Here is a 22,104-nt window from a genome sequence, read left to right as displayed (position 1 = left end):
GAAAGGGTAGAAAATACATATAGTCTCCTAACATTAAAAAATTCCCATTTACACATTTAAGCATATTATACTTAATAAAAAATGTATGTTTCAAAAATTTTATAAAAAGGAAATGTTTATTCTGAGGTCTAATATGAAAAATAGATATTTCACTAGAAAGGAAAGACATGTAGTATTTAGAAACTTTTTATTATAATATACCTTATTAACTTTATGGCTTCTTTACTAAGGCATATGAAAGCAAAAAACATACTTCAGTCCTAGAAGTTTATTTAATGACAGTATTCAAGTCTATCTCTATTCACTAAAACATTTTTATCAGTTGTCATACCTTCTGTCAATTTTTTATGAAAGAAAAAAACTGCATATAATTATAACTTGAGAATCCAAAGAAACCCAGACTGTGATTCATCTTCAGCTTAGTACATTTTAAATGTGATATAAAAATACTGCCATGGCAGAATACCAACATGAGACTATGTGTTCTTAATAAAATGCAGAGAAATACTAAGTTCTTTTCAGTAGAGAAAATATGTAACTAATACAGTCAAGAAAATCAATAAGCTCATTAAAGTTTTGAAGATACTGTATTAATTTTTCACTTGTTTTAAACAGTATTTTTAAAATTTATAAACTGTTCTCAGTCTACCACTTCAGAAATTCAGAGAAGGAATCAAAATTATAGACAAAAGGCAGTACTTGTGATATTTCTAAAAAAGTCAATAAAACAAAAAATAATTGCTTAAATTAAGTTAAAGCTTAATTAGTTGAGTAGTACCTATATTTTCTTTTATAGAAATGTAATTACATTGATACTTTAATGATATACTTCAATGCTTTATGACTAAAAATTACTATTAATGGGTATGAATTTTTCTCTAGAGATTATAGATGTTTGTCACAAAATCCTTTTTCTTAATATTAATTCAATTATTTGATTTTTTTCATAGCCTTTACAAAAATAATCTTCATATTCCTTGTTTTTAAAATAGAATTATCCCTAGCTTTCAGTTTATCTCCTCCCTAGTTTTCTCAACTGCAAACATTCCTAAAAGCCCTTGAATGATGCAAACACCCCATCCCAGGGCTCCCTGCACAGTGGAAGACTTCTAATGTGGCTTCCTGAGGGTCAGAGAGCCACCCACACTGACTACAAAGCAGCCCCATTAGTGATCCGGCAGAAAGTCTACTTATGCTATACATGTTTACCATCTGAATGACCAAAACACACTCACAAGCAAGGTCCTGGCAAGTGTTTTTTAAAGCCCCCTTGAAAAAAGATAAAAGAAATGAAAAAGACTATAAATTCTACTACAGGATATAGTTTCTCCAACCACTGTACTGACTGATTATTAGGCCATCTACACTGCTAGAATGTCCTGTTTCTGCCAACCAGGATCCCGCCCCATGCAATCGCTGTGAATATGAAATGAGGGACCAGGAGGCTCTGGACAAAGATAAGGAAAAGGGAAGCTATATTGAGTCCTCTAATATTAATACTATATTCTATTTTTGGCTTGTAATTTTGTAGAAGTTGTATAGTAGATACCTGTTTTTTAAGAAAATGGGGTTTTTAGGATGTACTTAGGATATTTTCTAATCTTAGTGGGTCAACTCTAAAACACATGTGGAGGAAATAGTACAGAACTTTCTCTTTTCCTAATGGCAGAGTAGGTAATTAATTTAGAGCTGTCTTCTTCCTAAAAAACATAGAAAAGATAGACAAAATGTTTTTTTTCAAGTCCACTGTAGCTATCAGAGAGCTAACAATTAGTGAAGGATTACTGGACTATTATCCATGGAGCAGATGAAAATCCCTAAGTGACCAGCATTTATAGCTGTTTTTGCTCTGAGAGCATCAGCCCATCATGAAAAATCAGTTGTAAGGCCCAACAGCAATTCTGATCTATAGGAACTAAAAGGGAGTCACAGTCTGGAAAAAAGAGAAGCCTTAGCAACAACCCCCCACCTGCCAAATTTGGGAGAATCTCAAAATGTGACTCAAGAGGCTGCAGTTCAACCTTAAGTCATTAGGTGGCCCAGAAAACTCTCAAATCCTGACAATGGAATAAAGTGTGTATGGGTCAGCAGGAATCTAGAAAAAGCAAGTGAAAATCCTCTCTGGAGGACATGACCATCATCCTCGGCCTCAAGTTATTTCTATAAAATGTACTGTACACAATACAAAAACAAATAAAAACCCAGGCATATAAGACAAGACCCCATAAAAAAGAACCACAAAAGCAACAGGTAAAAGAAGTACAGAGTCCATACGTTGGAATTTATGTGACATAAGTTTTAAAATATCTGTGCTTGCTATTTACAACCAAAATATGAGAATTTTAGAAGGTAAATTGACACTACAAAAATTACTCTGAAGATCTGAAAATGAATCAAATAAATCTCTAGATGTGAAAAATACAAATACTGAAATGAAGAACCTAAGAGATGAGTTTAAAGGTAAGTTAGATCCTCTGAAGAGAAGAGAGAGATGAAGGATAAAGCAACACATGTGCAGTAAAAGGTTAATAACAGGAAATCTGGGTGAGAGACACACAGGGGTGCCATTCTGGCCACTTTTCTCTAAATTCTTATGACAAAATAAAAAAATTACTAAAAATGAGAGTAAAATAAACAATTTCCCAATAAATAAAAGCTGAGAGAATTTACTGACAGCAAACCCACACCATAAGAAATGATTTAAACTCAGAAGAACACTGGAAATGAAATGTGGGTACATATAAACCATCACCCTTTTTCTTAATTTCTTTAACTGAGTTCTTGAAACAAAAACAATTACACTGAATCTGTAGGGATATATAATAGTCAATATATGACAATAACCATACTGTTTAAGAAAATATGCGTCACTTAAAACAAATGCCCTGTTGTTTGTACATACTAACTGTCCTTCACAGTGGCCTCCAAAGAAGGCTATGTACTTATTACAGTACTTCTGCCACTGTCTTAAATATTCTGTATCTCCTCTTTTGAAATTACTTTTAGTGACAGCTTATGAATCAAGAGCTTATAAATCTCATTACTTGATATTTTCTGAAATAGTAATGCCCATCCTGAGCATTCTTCATTCATTGGAAGAGTTCACAAATGACTTTTGACTATTTCTAAAAAATAAATCCAAGTGTAAATGGTGAAATTTAGGTATACCACACATCAGTGTTTGCTGAAATAGCACTAATTTAAAAATTTTGTCATTAGCAGTAAATAATTCTAATAAATAATTGTTCAAATGTTTTGAGAAATGGCAGCATCATTCACTTCAGAATCGTAGATACATTGATATGTATGTATATATATAAAAATATATATTCTTATATGTACCTAACTACATAAAATTATTAACTAGAATTCTTTTCAAAGTTTAAAAAAAGACATTTTATTAAAACCTATTTATTCAACCATCACTGAGCAACCTCAACTCTAAAGATGGGTGTAGAGAAACAGAAGGCAACAGAAAGCACTCAAACGGACATAACAATGTGGTTTCTAAGCTCACAAGAGATTGGAAAACCAAACTACATGAAAGAATACAGCATTTACACACAAGCGTATTGACAGATTGGCAGAACCCAGACCTCAGAATGTCTGGGGATTTTCAGATAGCAGCACAATGACCTGAACATTCTCCAGTGCTCCTGGGAATCTTTCTAGCACAAATGATTTTTATACTGAAGATTTTGTTCATACAGTGCAACATACTTAAGAAAGATATAAAGTTTATCACATTGCCTTAAAATGTTTTGTGTTGAAAACACTTCAAATAATTTTTCAATTTAAAGAGGTATATGTCACAAAATTTAAATGTTGAAGTCTTAACCTCTAGTACCTCACAATGTATTTATAGATCAGGACTTTAAAGTGGTGATTAAGCAACAAAACAAACAAGCAAGCAAAATATAGCCAGAGACATTGAAATTAAGAACAAACCGACAGTAACCAGAGGGGAGGTGGGAGCTGATAATGGGGGAGCAAGGGGGAAGGGTTTTCAGGAACATCTATAAAGAACACATGGACAAAACCAAAAGGGGGATAGGAACAAGCAAGAGTAGGAAGTGGGGATGGCTGGGGTGGGGGGGAAATGGAGACGACTATACTTGAACAACAATAAAAAAAAAGTTTAAAAGAAAAAGAAGACTCTCATTGGTATTTTCATAGGGATTGCACTGAATATGTATATTTCTTCAGTAAAGATATTTTGACTATACTAATCCTTCCAATCCATAAACACATTATATTCTTCCATTTATTTGTGTCCTCCTCCATTTCTTTCTTCAACATGCTTAATTTTTAAAGTACTATTTATTTCATTAAGCAATACACAAACTTGATTTTAAAAACAACTTGTTAACGGGGAGTTGTCAATGAGTACAGAGTTTCAGTTTTGCGAGATAAGAAAGTTCTGAAGACTGGCCGTGCAACAATGTGAAAGTACTTAACACTATTGAACTTGACACTTAAAAATGGTTAAGATGGTAAATTTATGTTATGTGTTTTTCACCATAATTAAAAGAAATCTGCAAGCAAAATAAATAAATAAATAAAGTGGTGATTAAGGCTGTTAGGGTGGGCCCTGATCTGGTATGACTAGTGTCCCTGTAAGAAGAAACGTGCACATGCAGAGAGACACACTAGGGGTGCGTGCTGCACAGAGGGATGACCATGTGAGGGCACAGTAGCAAGAAGGTGGCCATCTCTACAGGCCAAAAAGAAAGGCCTAAACAGTTCTTTCCCTTATCTTCAAGGAAACCACCCTGCTGTCACCTTGATCTTGGACTTCCAGTCTCCAGACTATGAGAAAATAAATTTCTGTTGTTTAATCCACCTGGTCTGCAGTATTTTCTTATGGCAGACCAAACACACTAATACATGATGTATTAAAGCATATAACTTATAAAATATTTTTTTCAAAATATCAGAAAGCAAAGAATAGAACTGAAAGCTTGATTTTTACTTTTTTAAAAAGCAGTACCTCAAAACCACAATGAATACAATTTCATACACATTAGGAAGACTATTATTTTAAAAATCCCATAGAAAATACCATTTGACAAGGATGTATAAAATCAGAAATCTTCACACATTGTTGGTGGGAATGTAAAATGATGAAGCCTTTGTGGGAAACAGTATGGTGGTTCCTCAGAAAGTTAAACATGGAATTACCAACTAATCCAGAAATTCCATGGCTATGAACATACCCCCATGTTGTGAGCTTTACTCACAACAGCCAAAAGGTAGAAGCAACCCAAGTGTCCATCGACAGAGGAATGAATAAACGAAGTGTGGTAGTGCTGACTGGTATGGCTCCATGGGCTGGACGTTGACCAGCAAGGTGAAAGATCACTAGTTTGATTCTTGTCAGGCCACATGCCTGGGTTGTGGGTCAGGCCTGAGGTTGGGAGGGTGTCAGAAGCAACCGATGGATGTTTCTCTCCCTCTTGTTCTCCCTCCCTTCCCCTTTCTCTAAAAACAAATTCTATAAAAATCTTAAACAAAATGTGATATATGGCCCTGGCTGGTGTGGCTCAGTGGTTGAGTGCTGGCCTGGGAAGCAAAGGGTCACCAGTTTGATTCCCAGTCTAGGGCACATGCCTGGGTTGTGGGCCAGGTCCTCAGGAGGGAGCGTGAGAGGCAACCACACATTGATGTTTCCCTCCCTCTTTCTCACTCCCTTCCCCTCTCTAAAAAATAAATGAAATCTTTTTAAAAATGTGATATATGCATACAATGGAATATTATTCATCCTTAAAAGGAAAAAAATTCTGACACATGATACACTACAACATGGATGAATCTTGAAAAAATTATAAGCACAATAAGCCAGATACAAAAGGACAAATACCATATGATTCCACCTTTATGAGGGACCTACAGTGTGCAAGTTCAGAGAGACAAAGTACAACAGTAGTTACATGGGGTTAGGGGAGGGGGAATGAGGTTTTATTGCTTAGTGGGAACACAGTTTCTGTTTGGGATGATGAAGAAGTTCCGGAAATGGATAGTGATGATGGGTGCACAACATTGTGAATCTATTTAATGCTACTGAACTATATTTAAGAATGGTTAAGATGGTAAACTTTATGTTATGTATACTTTATTATGATAAAAAAGGTAATACCTGAGAAAATGTGATGTCATAATCCCTGTAGAAACCAGTTCTTTTTTTGTGGGAACTTTCTGCATGTTCGACATCTGAATCAAGGCTGTAGTCTGAACTGTCATCACTAGATGGAGAATTATGCTAAAAGAAGGAGAAAACAAATGTTACCTTTGCAAAGAGAAGAATATTGATTTTTATATTTTTTATTACGGTATATTACAGAATAGCCATGGGGGTGTGAAGTACAGCATAGGAAATGGAGTAGCTAAAGAACCTACGCATGACCCAGGGACATGAACAATAGTGTGGGGTTGGCCTGAGAGAGTGGGGGTTAGAGGGGGCCAAAGGGGGGAAAATTGGGAAACTGTAACAGCATAATCAATAATACATAATTAAAAAATAAAACAAGATGAGAACATTTCTACACCTATTCAGTCTCCACGAGGTCTTTCATATATGAAACATTCCTGCAGCCTCCGTTCATGATATTTCCCAACACTGGAACATTTTCTTTCTTTTTTTCTTTACAAATTCCATTTTTTTAATATCAACTCTAATCCTTACTCCTACCTACCTTTCCTCAGTGTCTTTTATGTTATTTCAACTGTACAATTAGCACATTGTCAAATGTCTAACTTCATCTGTACACTACACTTTATTACATAGTTTTCATTTGATAATTTTTTTATGGCTATGATCAATGTACCTAATCTCACCAAATAAAATCAAAGCTCTCTGTAGAATTAATATATTTTTCTTCTTTAATCAATGTATTTACCATAACACTAGCCAATAAATTAGTATGTATTATCTGGTTATTTCAGGCTAGAGAGTTTACAGACAAATTAATTAACAAATCTTATAGGGAGAAAGTTTAATAAAGCTAACCTTAGGGCAAAAGGGTCTGGGACTAGTCACAGTATCCTGGGATAAAGTATTGAGAAGTTGAGCCTTCCTACCTGAGATTACATAACTTTTTAGCCTGGAGCAAAGGGCAGCCAGTAAGAGAGAGGCCTGGGTTGCAAGCAAGAAATCAGTGCATTGAACTGGTATGATGTCCTATTATGTTTCTAACAAAACCTACAAACTTTCTGACAGCAAAATAAATGCTAGAATGTACCCTCTTCATTAGGCCGTGTTATTTGCTTTCTGTGCAAGAATTGCTTTCACATGCAAATTCAAACGTGGTGTATACTTGGAACCAATTGGTAGAATTTGTGGGTTCAGTAGAAATGGAGCCTTCTCATACTCCCAGTAGGGAATTTGTGCTTCTTGTCTCTGAAACTTCAGTTCATCTTTACACACAGGTTTGAGATGCCCCTCTTTCATATACTAATTTTCCACAGGCATTCGGTCTATATCTAAGTTTGTTTCCTGCTCTGTTGGTGTGTTTTCCATGCACCAGTATCACACTGCTTTAATAACTGAGGCTTTCCTGTGCCATTATATGTTAGGGTCACCCCACATATTATTCTTGTTTGGCTGCTCCTATATATTTCTGTATGGTAATTTCAAAGGTAAGTCCATAAATTCATTATTCCTCCTACCTTCAAGGGGTGGGGATTAATTCCTCTCCCCTTGAGTGCAGGCTAGACTTAGAAACTCCTGTCTAGCAAATAGAATGTCAGAAGTGATGGCATGTGCCTCTGAGATCAGGGTATAAAAAGACTGTAGCTGTCATCATGGGGGCTCTGCTGCTCACTCTCATTGTCAGTGCACTGGCTTGGGAGGAAGCCAGTTAAGACCATGAGGACACTGAGGCAGCCTGCAGAGGGTCCACATGGTAAGGAGCTGAGAGAGTGAACTTGGAAGAGTATCCTGCTGCAGTTGAGCCTGGAGATTATTGCAGCCTCAGGAGAACTGCTGAGCTAGAGCTACCTAGTTATGTTTCACGTACATTCCTGACCCACAGAGAGAGGGAGAGAAATTTTTGTTGGTTTAAACTTCTAAATTGAGGTATAATAAGTTGTTGCAGCTGCATTTACTAATGACTGTGTTGTCCTGGAAGGCTGTGCTTCCATAACAAGTACCTATTGTAAAAGGTAGCAGTGGTTTGGGAACCAGGAAGTGGATATAGACTGGAAGGACTCAAAGAAGCATTAATTAGTGAAAGCCTGAACTGTCTTGAATGATTGTTAGCAAAATTAGAGTGTGTGGCAACTTAAAGGAAAGAAAGAAATATCTTACCAAAATTGGAAGAAGGGAGACCCTTGCTTTCAAGTTTACTAAAAATGGAAGAAGGGAGATCCATGTTATGTAGTGGCAGAAAAATTAGCAACAATGTTACATTCAGGAATGTGAAAGCAGAAAATGTGTCTAATGAACTAGGTGATCTGGTTAAGATTTTGAAGCAAAATGTTGAAAGTATCCATCTACGAGGGAAGATAAATTAAAGGTTTCAAAAGTTCTACCCTCAAAATATCTAATTTTATTTTTGCTTTTCCTTTTTCTATTAGTTTGGCCAATGGTTCGTGTAAGTTGTTGATTTTTTTTAACGACTTTTCATTCTAATTTTTTCAGTTCTGCTTGTAATGTTATTACATCCCTATTTCTCTTTGTTGTTTCTAGCTTTTAATACTGTAGTTCTATGATTTTTTCTGGTAATCACTTTAGCTATACTCCAATAACACTTAGGATGTCAAGATTTTATCATCATCATTTTCAAGAAATTCTGTAGTTTTAATGTTTCCCCAGTTTTCTATATGGAAAGTATGATAAGTATTGAAATTATAAAACAGAAAGGCATTTTTCTTTCTTGACTTTGTTACTAATCTCTAGTTTTATCACATTGTGGTTTTATATTTATCTTTGTGCTATTTCTACTCTATCGAATTAACTGGAGTTTTCTTTGTGGCCTAAATTATGGTTCGTTTGGATGTACTTGCCAAGAAAGTATATCCTCAGGATATACAGCTTACTATATATTTATTGTATTTCTTTAATATCCTTACCACCTTTTCATCTACCTGGTTAATTGTTTTGGGTTAAGAGAGGTATACTGGTATATCTCCTGTTATTAGTATGCCCCTTCCTGTCTATTTCTTCTCGTAGCTCTTATAGTCCCTGCTATATGAAGGTCTGTGTTTTGGGTGATGTGAAATATTAATACCTTCACTATAAGTTGTAACTACTAACCTTATAAAATGCCCTTCTTTGTTTCTTTCAATGCCTTTTTGACCTAAACTTGACTTTTTCATATATCAACACTGCGACTTCTACCTTCTCTTTCTTTCTATTTGCCTGTATAGCTTTACCCATTTTTAAAATCTTTCCTTTGTGCATAGTTCAGAGTTGGATTTTGCATTGTTGGGGGGTATATCTTTTGGTATTTAGAAAGATTTGTGTTTAAGAGACTTATTATGTATGAACAAATAGAGTCTGAAGCAAGACAAGAATTTGGGCTAACAGACCCCCTCCACACATACCTATGTTTGGGTAATTACCTCTTGGGGGGGGCAGAGCTGGCACCACCTTTACCTGTCAATCAATATGTAACTCACTCAACCCCATCCCACCAACTGTGTAAGTCCTCAGAACAAAGAGTCCTCTTTTTATGGCCACCTGGGTGCTGGCACCAAGCCACTGGCAACCCTGCTTTTGTCACCCTTGTTTTTGCTTTCCCATTAGAACTTAGCACTAATAAACTTTGCTTACACACTAGTAGGCTCGCTGATCTGTAATTCTCTACTGCATCAGTAAGAAGAATGGAGTTTCTGGGAGTTTCTCTGTGACATTTAATTGGTGCAGTCACTCGGATTTCACCCTTTTGTCTCCAGCCATTTGGGACACTGTGAGTATAGTTTCTCACCTGTGGGGTAAAGGAGATGCTGTGCTGTGGTGGTAGGGCATTCAAACATGCTAGGCCTGTGTTTGGAGGTAGAAACAATGGAATCTGGAATGAGTGCTCAGTTCTGCTCTGGTTCCAAAGACAAAAGAGGCACTTCCTCCCTCCGGCCCAAATCCTTGGCTGTCCCTGTGTGACTGGGAGCCTCACGGAGGTATCTGGGGTCAATCCCTAAAACGTGCAGAGGCCTCATAGGGAACTCCCATCACCCACCACATGGATTCCTTAGCCTTTTCTGATTCTATACCAGCCAGAAGAAAAGTCAGTTTAGATCATAGGCCTGTTATAAGCTTGCAGCATCTCTCCCCCAGGTGGCTTCTAGTATTTCTCCCCTGGTTGCTTCTCACAGCACCTTTCTTTTTTCTAGCACTTCAATTTACATCCAAATACCCCCTACCAGGACCTGCAAGGAGGGGGAATGTTACATTTGCCAGGTGAAGGTCTTGCTCTCTCCCTCTCAAGAAATTGCCGCACCCTCAGGCAGGGGTCAAGCACTTAAAAGCCACTAGGGTGCTTGTTGCAACAAAGACATCCGTGAGAGGATAAGCTGGGAATGTGGACAGGGACAGAATGCTAGGCTTCCCGCCAGCTGCAAGCAGAAGTCCACGTAAGAAGAGGCACACTGTAAAGCAATCACCCTCTAATCCTTGTTATGCATTCCCCACTTAGGTTTACTTCTCCAGAGGAGAAGGCAAGATTTTTAGCCCTTGGTGAAAACTGCTGGCTTTTCTAGGTTCCTTTCTCCTAATTATGCTTTTTCTTCACTCAAATTTGCTTCATTCATAAGTTTCCCCCTCTTCATTTCATAATATACTCCTTAGGTCAAATGTCTGGTAACCTAATAATGTTTAAGTTTTAAGAGAATTATTATGCATGAACTATTTCCCTTATACTGCCATTTTCCATTAACCTGAGTCACAGTCCCTTCTTCACATACTGTTTGTTTACAAACAGAACCAATATTGAAATTAAGCAGTAACCCCTTCTTCTGCTTTCTCTTTTTCATTCCTCAGATAATAATTTGAAGTATATCCTTTTATTCTCAGCTAATGTCTATAAGGCAATCAATAAGCTTATCCTGCTTACCATGTACTCTTCTGCTTTTCCCGACATTCTGACAGTTGCAATGTTCTGATGCATAGCATCCTGCCCCTTTGTGTCCATTTAGTCCTAGTTTTACAAGTAAAATATGTGTGTGTGTAGATCACGCTCAGTTTCTCACCCAGTCATTTTGGTTTTCTAAACTTGTTCTCTAGTAGATTCTATAGGAAGGCTCATGATAATATTTCCTGAGTTCTGTAAGATTTTCTGAAGACTTTCTATTTGAAGGTTGGTATTCAGTTGGATATAAAAATATTTTGCTTACATTATCTCCTGGCATACAAGGTTGATATCAAAACTTTTTATATAAATCTGGTTTTCTTTTTTTAATAAGGGACTTCATCATTTTTCCTAGATGACCAAGTGACATTTTCCCCAAATTCTATTTATGCTGTTTGATTATCATTTGTATTGTTTTTAAGATTTTTAAAAACATTTTGAAATATTAGATTAAGTTTTTTATATGTTTTGTGGACATTCTTTCTTTTCTGGAAGACTATTATTTTCTTTTTATAATAATAACTTATATGGAACATAATCATGGTCGTTATCTTGTTGCTCAGGTGTAAAAGGAGGAATGAGCCAGAAGGCTTTCCTGGCTTCACTTCTCTAGGGTTCTTTCTTCTGATGTTAGCATGAAGTACTAAAAAATATAGCTGTGTATCTTCTGAAATATGCTTCCCCCATTTCTTTCCTCGGCCCTGTGTGCTTGTCCTCTCAGTATAGATTCTACTCCCAGTAGTCACTTCCTTAGTGTGGGACTGCCCCAGGAAAAAGATTGAGTTAATGAGTATTAAGAGCTCAACAGGCTCAGACCATTCCAGTACCATTCAATTTTCTGTGGTCCTCTTACGTTCACATGTGAAATAGGACTACAAAAGCCCTTCTCAGCTTCTGTTGCTGTTCCCAGTTTGACCCACAGGCTTTCCATGTTCACTGGGGACACCGCCACTTGAGTGGAACACCTGTTGGCAGTTTGTTTTCTGAAGGTTCCTTTACCTTTCCTCTGCTTCATTATGCAGTTGTTGTTTGTAGTTTAGTCTTACACATTGGTATTTTTGACATTTGTGGGGATAACTTGTTACTTCATTTTTTTGTAGATGTTGCCAATGAGTATTTGATTTTGCTATCCTAATTGCGTTGTTTTTATGGGAGAAATTCAGGGAATTTCAAAAACTACATCACTCCTCTAAGTTCATTGTCAGAATAGGTTTCCCTTCTCCACTCCAATTCATATCTATTCAGCACTCTACTGGTTTCTTGATAGCATGTTTTTCTTCGGTTCACTGCCTCTCTCCTTCCCTTCTTCAATGTAATCTCTAAAAGAACAGAGACCTCTTCACCTATTACTGTAACCCCAAGTGTACAGCACCGAGACTTCCACAGCAAGCATGTGATACATGTGAAAAAATCAATAAAAGAATGGACAATGCCAGGGTTGTTAATCTGTATCTGCAGAGACTGAAACTTTCTTTTCTTAAACTTCAGCGTCCTACAAACTTCCATCAATTAAAAAGATGTATTTTAATTTGCATTAAAAGCTACCTTATTTTTTAAATCTTTAAAGTAATTCATATAATATTCATGTTCAAAATGTATTAATCACATAAAGATATAATCCATGTTTTATTAGAAAATAGGCAATGAATTATACTTTCTAATCTTCAGTATTTTATATTTCATAAAAATTTACCAAAAAAAAGGTAGATTCTAACTAACCTTATGTTTCTCACGTTTTCTCCTTTTCGATTTTTTCTTCTCTCTTTCTTTCTTGTGTTTTTTCCTTGATTTTCTGTAGGCTTTCTCAGTTTTCTGCTTCTCATCCTCTTTTGTTTCCTGTTCTTGTGTTTCTTCAAATCCTGCATCATCTATTTCACCATCTTCTAATTCACCATCTTCTCTGTAGAAGACAATGAAAATTTTAATTTTCAAATGTCAAATCTAAAACAAATCTTACAGAAACATTTCCAAAAGAGAAGAAGCATGTAATAAGAATTTAAGTTATACTAACTTAGATCAGGGTTGGCAAACTTTTTCTGTAAATGACCAGATAGTAAGTAATTATTTTAAATTTGCTGGCCACTATAGTTTCTATGACAAATTCTTTCCTTTTTTTTTTTTCCCCAAAATAACCCTTCAAAAAATGTATGAACTAGTCTCAGCAGCCAAAGTTTGCCAACCTCTGACTCAGATTAGGATTACTGACTCCGACAAAATAAATGCATAAATGCAGTACCATCCCAAAGTATTGCAATAGTGACCATCCACTAAAACATTCTTGAAAAACGTGAAGCTAAAATAGGAAGAAAACACTCTAACTACAGGAAGGCATTTTTAACTTAGAGACCTGATAACAGCTATATATAGTTTTAAGATAAAAGCAATCTATATTAATTCTCACCATCAGAGTATAGGAGACTGTTCTGCGTGGCATGGACCCAGTTCCCACTCAGAAAAGCCACTGGGGAGCGGGACCCAGAACACAGGACCCACACCCTTGGATAGGTTCTACCGTGGGCAATCAGGCCTGCGTTGTACCTAGACTGCTTTAAGATTTGCTTTCGCTAAAACTCCCTGACCCTGAATTGAGGCAGCAAAGTTTACTGCATATCTTTAAAGTAACTTCCTAAAATCTATGCTAAACCTCCCAAAGGAGGTTTAAAACATCTTCTCCTTTGTTTTCTATAACCACCTAAAGAGAACCTGTGCATAGTAAATATGGACCATCCTCAATGTAATGTGCCCAGAAAAGCAATAAAAGCCTGTCAAGGCAAAGGTCGTCTCTCTCTTCTTGAGAGAGTGGCCGAGGCCCTCAGAGGTGCTCTCCCCTTGAGCGAGTGGCCTCCCTGTCCCTTTTCTTCCACAGGACTCAGTAGTCTGTGCGAATTTGTCCATTGCAGCCACAACACACGGATCCGCATCATCAGAGTAAACTTCAACAAGCAAATTTCAATAGGTAGGTAAGTAACAAAACCTTAACTAAACAAAACCAAAAGCAGAACAGTAAATTCCTCAACTTGAATCTGGAAAAAAATATTCATAGTAAAACCATAAATCTAATTCTACTTTCCAAATACCAGTATCTTTGCTATTATGGAGACTGAATCCTAGAAACAAACCTTTACGGTGATTATGACATGTTCATAGTTATAGAAGCCAAAGTGTTAATAGTACTTTTAAATGCAAATTCACCAACTGATCTACATGGGAAGATAAATACATAAAATAATTCTAACATTTAATCCTGCTTCCATATAGTTTGAAAAATGCAAACTACTACAAATAGTAGATGATAGTACAGAAAGACAGATGGCTGTATGTTGACTGGAAGCAAATGAGAAGCACCCAAACTATGGTATGTGCATTTTATTTAAAATTACTAGAAACGTGGGATTTCTAAAATGCAAAACTAATCATGTCACTCTCCTGTTAAAAATCTTCAGTGATGATGTAATGGCTCACATTTGCTTCAAAACAATCCACTGTGGATGGAGGAAGTGGTCTCAATAAGACTGGCTATGAGCTGGAATTGCTGGACAGTGGGATTGAGCTAAAATTGTGTGAAGCTAAAATACTTTAGGAAGAAAACACTCTTAACTACAGTGTCTAAGAGGGTTAATACTACAATTCTCACTTTATGGGTGAAGTTTTCCATGATAAAAAGGCAGTATCATTAACCTGAGGAGGATGTCAAAACTCCTTGATATTGCCAAAAGGCCCTTTATCAGAGTCCCTGCTTACCCAGTTACAGCACTTTCAATTTCTTTACTTTCCAAGCCTGAAATGTTGCCTTAGAGAATCTCATTGCCCAGCTTCTCTCAACACTCACCCCTCACTCCTTCACTTGGCTAATTCCAATTCAATCTTTAGGACCCAGTTTAGATGTCACTTCCTCCAAAATGCCTCCACTGACTACCCAGGTTTAGGTGAAATGCTCCATCCTAAGTACTCCCCTAATAATTCCCGTGTCTTTATCACTGCACTCCAGACATTATGTTTGAATGAGCTGTTCATTGGTTGGTGGAAGCAGGGTATATGAGTGTCTTTCATAGCTGTATCTCTAACTCCTAACATGATACACTGCTGTTTACGGAATGACCAAATGTATAGCATCCATAACCCTTGCCGTTATAGAACAGGCCCATGATATTGCCCCAAACTGACAGTGAAATCAATATTATTTTCTTGTAGTTCTATTATAGAATCAAAGAGGTATATATACAGTCAGGTGAACTTGAAAATTTCTTGTAAGGCTTGGCATTCTATAATAAGGCTTTCTATAATACTGTAAAACTTTATGACCCAAGAAAAATGAGTGCATATATTCACCAAAAGACAAGTATGAGGATGTTCTTAGCAGCTTTAGGCATAATAGTGAAAAAATTACAAACAACCTAAATCTCCATTTACAGGTAAATGGATACATAAATTGTGCCTTACTTATCTAATACTATAAAGCAAAAAAACGTAACGACTGCTATATACAGTATGAATGAATCTCATGATATAATCATGAGGAGAAGAAGCCAGACACAAGAGACCCATTTGATGTGATTCACAGGCACCACGAGTCCATGCTTACATAAGTCAGAATAGTGATGACCTCTTGAAAGGTTGTAACTGACAAACACCGGGTACTAAGGAGCCTTCTGGGAGTTCCAATATTATGGATTTTATCTGTGTGGTGATTACTATATACATATATATATGTGCAAAACTTCATCAAATTGTACATTTAAGAATTGTGTGCTTTCCTAATTTTACACTGTAAAATTTAAAATACCAACAGCAACAAAAAGCCCCATGGGTGCTCAGCATCTCCTCCAACTTCAGCTTCTTAAAGCACGTTTTAAAAGATTTTATTTATTTTTAGAGAGGGGGAAGGGAGGGAGAAAGAAAGGGAGAGAAACATCAATGTGTGGTTGCCTCTTGCACGCCCCCTACTGGGGACCTGGCCTGCAACCCAGGCATGTGCCCTAACTGGGAATCCAACCAGTGACCACTTGTTTCACAGGCCTGAGCTCAATCCACTGAGCCACACCAGCCAGGGCAAGCTCCTTAAAGCATTTTTATTTTTTTTAAATCCTTATTCAAGGACATTTTGCAATGTTTTTGTTTTTTGTTTTGTTTTGTTTTGTTTTGAGAGAAACATCGATCAGTTGCCACCTGTACATGCCTGGACTGGGGCTTGAACCTGCAAGCTGGTGCCATGACCAGCAATCGAACCCTCAGTCCTCAGGTTACAAGATAACGTTCAACCAAATAGGCCACACTGGCCAGGGCAGCATTTTTTTTTTATCTTAAAACCACTAACTCATATTCAACATTTTGACTACAGCCCCTTACATACATAAGAATACTCAAGCTGAAAGTGCTGCATAGAATTAAAGTCCTTCTACTTTACATGAATTCTTTCACTGTGAAAATACAGAGAATTTTGCCCTGATTGGTGCGGCTCGGTGGGTTGGGTGTCATCTAACAAATCAAAAGGCTGACACAGTGTGATTCTTAGTCAGGGGACACGCCAGGATCCAGCCCCCACAGTTGGGGGCTTCTAAGAGGCAACCCATTGATGTTTCTCTTCCTCTCTCCCTTCCCTTCACTCTAAAAATAAATAATCTTTATTATTTTTAAATACATTTTATTGATTAATGCTACTACAGTTGTCAGTTTTTTCTCCCCTTTATCCCTCTGCCCTGCACTCCCTCACCCTCTAGCATCCCCACCGCCACTTAGTTCATGTCCATGGGTTGTATATATCAGTTCTTTGGCTTCTCCATTTCCCATACTATTCTTAACCTCCCCCTGTCTATTTTGTATCTACCAATTATGCTTCTTATTCCCTGTACCTTTTCCCCCATTCTCTCCCCACCCATCCCTCCTGTGATCTCCATTTCTGTGATTCTGTTCCTGTTCTACTTGTTTGCTTAGTTTGTCTTTGTTTTTTTAGGTTCAGTTGTTGATAGTTGTGAGCGTGTTGTCATTTTACTGTTCATATATTTTATCTTCTTTTTCTTAGATAAGTCCCTTAAATATTTCATATAATAAGGACTTGGTGATGATGAACTCCTTTAACTTGGCCTTATCTGGGAAGCACTTTATCTGCCCTTCCATTCTAAATGAGAGCTTTGCTGGATAGAGTCATCTTGGATACAAGTCCTTGCCTTTCATGCCTTGAAATACTTCTTTCCAGCCCCTTCTTGTCTGCGAGGTTTCTTTTGAGATATCAGCTAAAAGTCTTATGGGAACTCCTTTGTAGGTAACTCTCTCCTTTTCTCTTGCTGCTTTAAAGATTCTCTCCTTGTCTTAAATTTTAGGTAATTTAATTACAATGTCTTGGTGTGTTCCTCTTTGGATCCAACTTCTTTTGGACTCTCTGAGCTTCCTAGACTTGTTTGTCTATTTCCTTTGCCAGATTGGGGAAGTTTTCTTTCATTAGTTTTTTCAAGTAAGTTTTCAATTTCGTGTTCTTCCTCTTCTCCTTCTAGCACCCCTATGATTTGGATGTTGGAACGTTTAAAGATGTCCCAGAGGTTCCCAAGGCTCTCATTTTTGTGAATTGTTGTTTCTTCATTCTGTTCAGGTTGAATGTTTATTTCTTCCTTTTGTTTCAAATCATTGATTTGAGTCCCAGTTTCCTTCTCTTCACTGTTGGTTCCCTGTACATTTTCCTTTATTTCACTTTGTATAGCTTCCCTTTCTTCCTTCATTTTGAGGCCATACTCAATCATTTCTGTGAGCATCCTGATTACCAGTGTTTTGAACTGTGCATCTGATAGGTTGGCTATCTCCTCGTAGCTTAGTTCTTTTTCTGGAGTTTTGATCTGTTCTTTCATTTGGGCCATATATCTTTGCCTCAAGCACCTGTAACATTGTAAAGGCCAGAGCCTTAGGTATTTGCCAGGGCCAGATGCATGGTGGTGCTGTATGTGGGAAGCGGCAGAGAGGGAACATTGCCACCTTCTCAGCTCTTGCCCCGATTTCAGTCACTTCCCCCACTACCCACAAACAAATTGCACCCTTCTAGTGCTGACTGCGGGGTAAGTGGGCTTGTGTATGTTCTAGGGCCCCACAGGCCCCTCCAAAGGACTCTCCTGTGACACTGGCATTTTCTCCCACCACCACAACCCCCATAGGTTTTTATAGCCAGCCAGAGGTTTTGAAGCTTTCTTTCCCGGTGCTGGAACCTGGGTTGTGCAGTCTGTTTCACTCCCCAGTTGCTCCTCCCTGTTTATCTGCATGCTAATGTGGGACCGCCTGGTCTGCCAGCCAAGGTCTTGACACAGATCCTCTCCACCCTGGCTGCCCATCTCCACCCTTCCTACCAGTCTAGATGAGTGTTTCTTCTTTAACTCCTTGGTTGTTGGACTTTCATACAGTTCAATTTTCTGGGAGCTCTGGTTGTATTTTGTTTTTACATTGGTTGTTGTCCTTCTTTTTGTTGTCCACAAAAAGAAGCATGTCTATCTATGCCTCCATCTTGGCCGGAAGTCCATTTAGCAAATATTTATTCATTAGGTTCTCAGTGGGGACACAATGGCAAATTAAAGAGACATGGTTTTCTCTGATAAAGTTTTCAATCTAGTGGTGGCAGAGACAGACATCAAAGAATCACAAAAATAAAATAATAACCATACAAGTATATGAAGAAGGTAAATAGTGCTATGAACACACACAGCAGGGAAGGTCTGGAAGGCTGGAAGGCTCTCCCTGAGGAAGTCATGAATGAACTGAGGTGAGGAGTTTGCCAGAGAGATGGAGGGCTAAGGAGCGGGACCTCTGGCAGGAAATAGGATAGGATAAGCAAAATTTCTATGTAGAGCTGAGATGGAAACTGAGACAAGGCCAATGTCACTGGATCATAAAGAAAAGGAGGGAGACTGGTTCAAAATTATGCTGGAGTCATAGGTGACAGTAGAATCATGCAGAGCTTTGAGCATTCTGAGAGAAATAAGCAAGCTCTGAAGTGTTTCCAGGAAAGAAAGTGATGTAATAATTCTTACTGAGTGAAAAAGAGACCTACAGAGAACAGAATAGGTGCAGGGAAGCAGTTGGCACTGCTACACTACAATAATCCAGTGGGATCCTAAAAGAATGTCATGTACATGGAGATTCTAACACTAGCACACCCACTCAGATACACCCACTGTCACTGATGGGAACGCTTTTTCCCCAACAATGTTAGGAAGAAAAAATTAGTTAAAAACAACAAATGTTGAGAAGTAAATAGGCTATTAACCTCCAGGAAATCTTCCTTGAATATTATAAACATTCCTATTATTTATACCCTTATATCATTATTATCATTATTACTGCTGAGACCATTCCTTTTCATAGGGTCCAGATTTTCTTTAAAAATAGTAAGGATATGGCCCTGGCTAGTGTGGCTTAGTGGATTGAGTGCTGGCCTGCAAACCAAAGGGTTGCAGTTCGATTCCCAGTCAGGGCACATGCCTGGGTTGTGGGCCAGGTCCCCAGTAGGGAGTGTGTGAGAGTCAACCACACACTGATGTTTCTCTCCTCTTTCTCCCTCCCTTTCCTTCTCTCTAAAAATAAATAAAACCTGTTGAAAAATAGTAAGGATATGAATGAATGAGTTTATTTTCTATATTATAACAGCACATAATTCCAATCATTGCAGCCTCAAAATTTTCAAAGTATACATAGGTACATACATGTATATGTATATACCCATGTGCATATGTGTACATATATACACACATATCACCTGGTGCAGGTAATGCATATGTTAGTAAGGTATTAATGAAACACATAAACTCAAGCAATGTATTTTCCTGGTGAACTTCCCAGTATAAATTTGGTGCAGAGTACATCATGAAGTTGTAAGTTAAAAGACCTTCTGAAGAAACAGAAAGAGTCCTTAAAGGGAGACCTATGCTTTTATTTAAACACATTTTCAGATAATACAAAAGATTAAAAACAAATGAGCTATACATACATTCAACTAAAGACCTTGAAAATGGGCAAACCCGAAAGAAAAAGAATGAAAATAATAAATATAAAGACAGAAATCAATAAAATAACAAAAGCAATAGTGAATGTAAATAAAACTGCAGGCTATTTTTTGAGGCATAACTATCTACCACTATCATACCAGCTGGTCTCAGTAGTCCTGCAGTCATTCTAACATAGATAGGAACAACAGAAAATGTAAACAATTATATCTCAGCTGCGCCTTTAAAGGAGGACAGGTTGCGCTCACAGGTGTGGCTCAATTTGTTCGACATTGTCCTGCAAAGAGAAAGGTCTCCAATTCAATTCCAGGTCAGGGCACTGGCCCCATTGTGGGTTCACTCACCGGATAGGGCGGGCGAGTACGAGAGGCAACCAGTCAATGTTTCTCTCTCACGTCGATGTTTCTCTCCCTTTCTCCCTCCCTTCCCCTCTCTCTAAAAAATATATAAACAAAATCTTTAAGAAAAAAATAAAAGAGAACAAGTTAACCTTGCAAGACCAAATACTGCCTGGAAAGGAACTTTTATAAACCTTGGTACCATCAGAGGGTTATGGATACATGACTTTTAACAAATAATTTAAAAACAATGCTCAATAATTTGTCTACAGTTTTGATGATCTAATTCTTTCACTACCTATCTTTGATTCCAGCTAATGTGTTCCTAATCAAATAATTCTGAAGCAAAATAACATCTTGATTCAAATTTGCAGTAAAAAAAATTTAAAGACTAATGTGATGACAATTAACAATTATTGAACACTTACTATGCTGCCAGACACGTTGGATCAGTTCATTTCATCACCATGTGAACTCTGTGAAGCACTATTATATCCGCATTAACCAGGTGAAGAAAGGAGACAAAGCTTAACTGCTAACAGATGGCAAAGCTAGAACCCAAACCCCCCGCACTCTGATTCTCAGGCCCATCATCTTAGCCACAAGGGTTTGTTCTTAGTAAGAACTTGCAAATAGCCAAACCACTTCATAGCAGCTGATGTAAAGAGTATTTAAGCCCTGGCTGGGTAGCTCAGTTGGTTAGCATGTTGTCCCAATATGCCAAGGTTGCAGGCTTGATCCCTGGTCAGGGCACATGTAAGAAAGCATCAATGAATACATAAATAAGTGGAACAACCCATCTATGGTTTTCTCTCTCTAAAAATCAATTAAAAAAAAGATTATTTAAGAACATCACCATCTGGTAGGCAGAATATCAGGGTATTTACTGTAAAATTCCACATTTTTATGTTTAATAATTTTCATAAAAAAATATTGGGAAAAGGAGACTTCATCAATGCACCATTTAAGAGATGATATAAAGACTGTTAATGTCTGAAAGTTGAGTTTTCTAATATGCAAAAGTAAATATGAGTTACTTCAATTCCACAGGAGTTATTTTAATGATTGTCAGGAAATATAGCCACCAGACTGGTTGGATTGACAATACAGAACCTGGAAGTTATATATAGGGTGTTCTTTTTTTATTGAACAGTACTTTTAAGTGCTCAAAGAAAATCAGTCAAAAAAGTTTTAGTCAAAATTTTTATGTATAGATTTTTTTAAAGAGGTAAAAAGACTTAAATCATGCAGGGATTAAAAAAAAAAAGGATCTCCCTATTTCATTTCAGGATCTCACACAAGCTAATAAAAAGAGTGGTTCAGAGTAGGGAACAGCCTATTAGGTGAAAGCCCCCACATCAAAGTCAGAAGAAGGAAAGAAAAGAGGGGAATGCTGAAAGAAATGAAAATTGCTGTTACTACTAAAATTTGCCATTTAATTAAAACAAAAAGGGGCTAAGCACCAATATCCAGATAAGAGAGTAGAATACTAATGAAGCTGCCAGAGCAGCAATTTTCACCTAAAGTTAAGGAAGACTCAAACCAAACCAAAACAAACCAGCAAACAAAACCCCCTCTTATTTAATGAGGACTCAGTGTTCTGGCCAAGTGAAGTCACCTGAAACTAGAAATTAAAGTAGGAGTGTTAAATAAGAACAATAACCAACAATAGATTTCTTTAAAAGACTAATTAATGCTTTAAATTCATGGCATGTTAAAACTGAATAC

General features: G+C 37.3%; 1 protein-coding gene across 3 annotated transcripts in view; it reads right to left on the bottom strand.

Annotated features, from left to right (window-relative positions):
• ZC3H6 (zinc finger CCCH-type containing 6) overlaps positions 1-22,104 on the bottom strand; it is a 63,542-nt gene that overhangs the window by 29,791 nt on the left and 11,647 nt on the right. For all 3 annotated transcript variants that reach the window (XM_053924052.2, XM_053924053.2, XM_071221524.1), the window contains exons 2-3: positions 12,783-12,963; positions 6,137-6,259 (exon numbers count right to left, since the gene is read on the bottom strand). In XM_053924052.2, the coding sequence (XP_053780027.1) occupies positions 6,137-6,259; positions 12,783-12,963 (304 nt within the window). The remainder of the gene's footprint in view (positions 1-6,136; positions 6,260-12,782; positions 12,964-22,104) is intronic.

This window comes from Desmodus rotundus, chromosome 5 (assembly GCF_022682495.2).
Source record: "Desmodus rotundus isolate HL8 chromosome 5, HLdesRot8A.1, whole genome shotgun sequence".
Taxonomy (NCBI): Eukaryota; Metazoa; Chordata; class Mammalia; order Chiroptera; family Phyllostomidae; genus Desmodus; species Desmodus rotundus.
The sequence above is the reverse complement of the archived record's forward strand: the minus strand, read 5'-3'. Positions and strand labels throughout refer to the sequence as shown.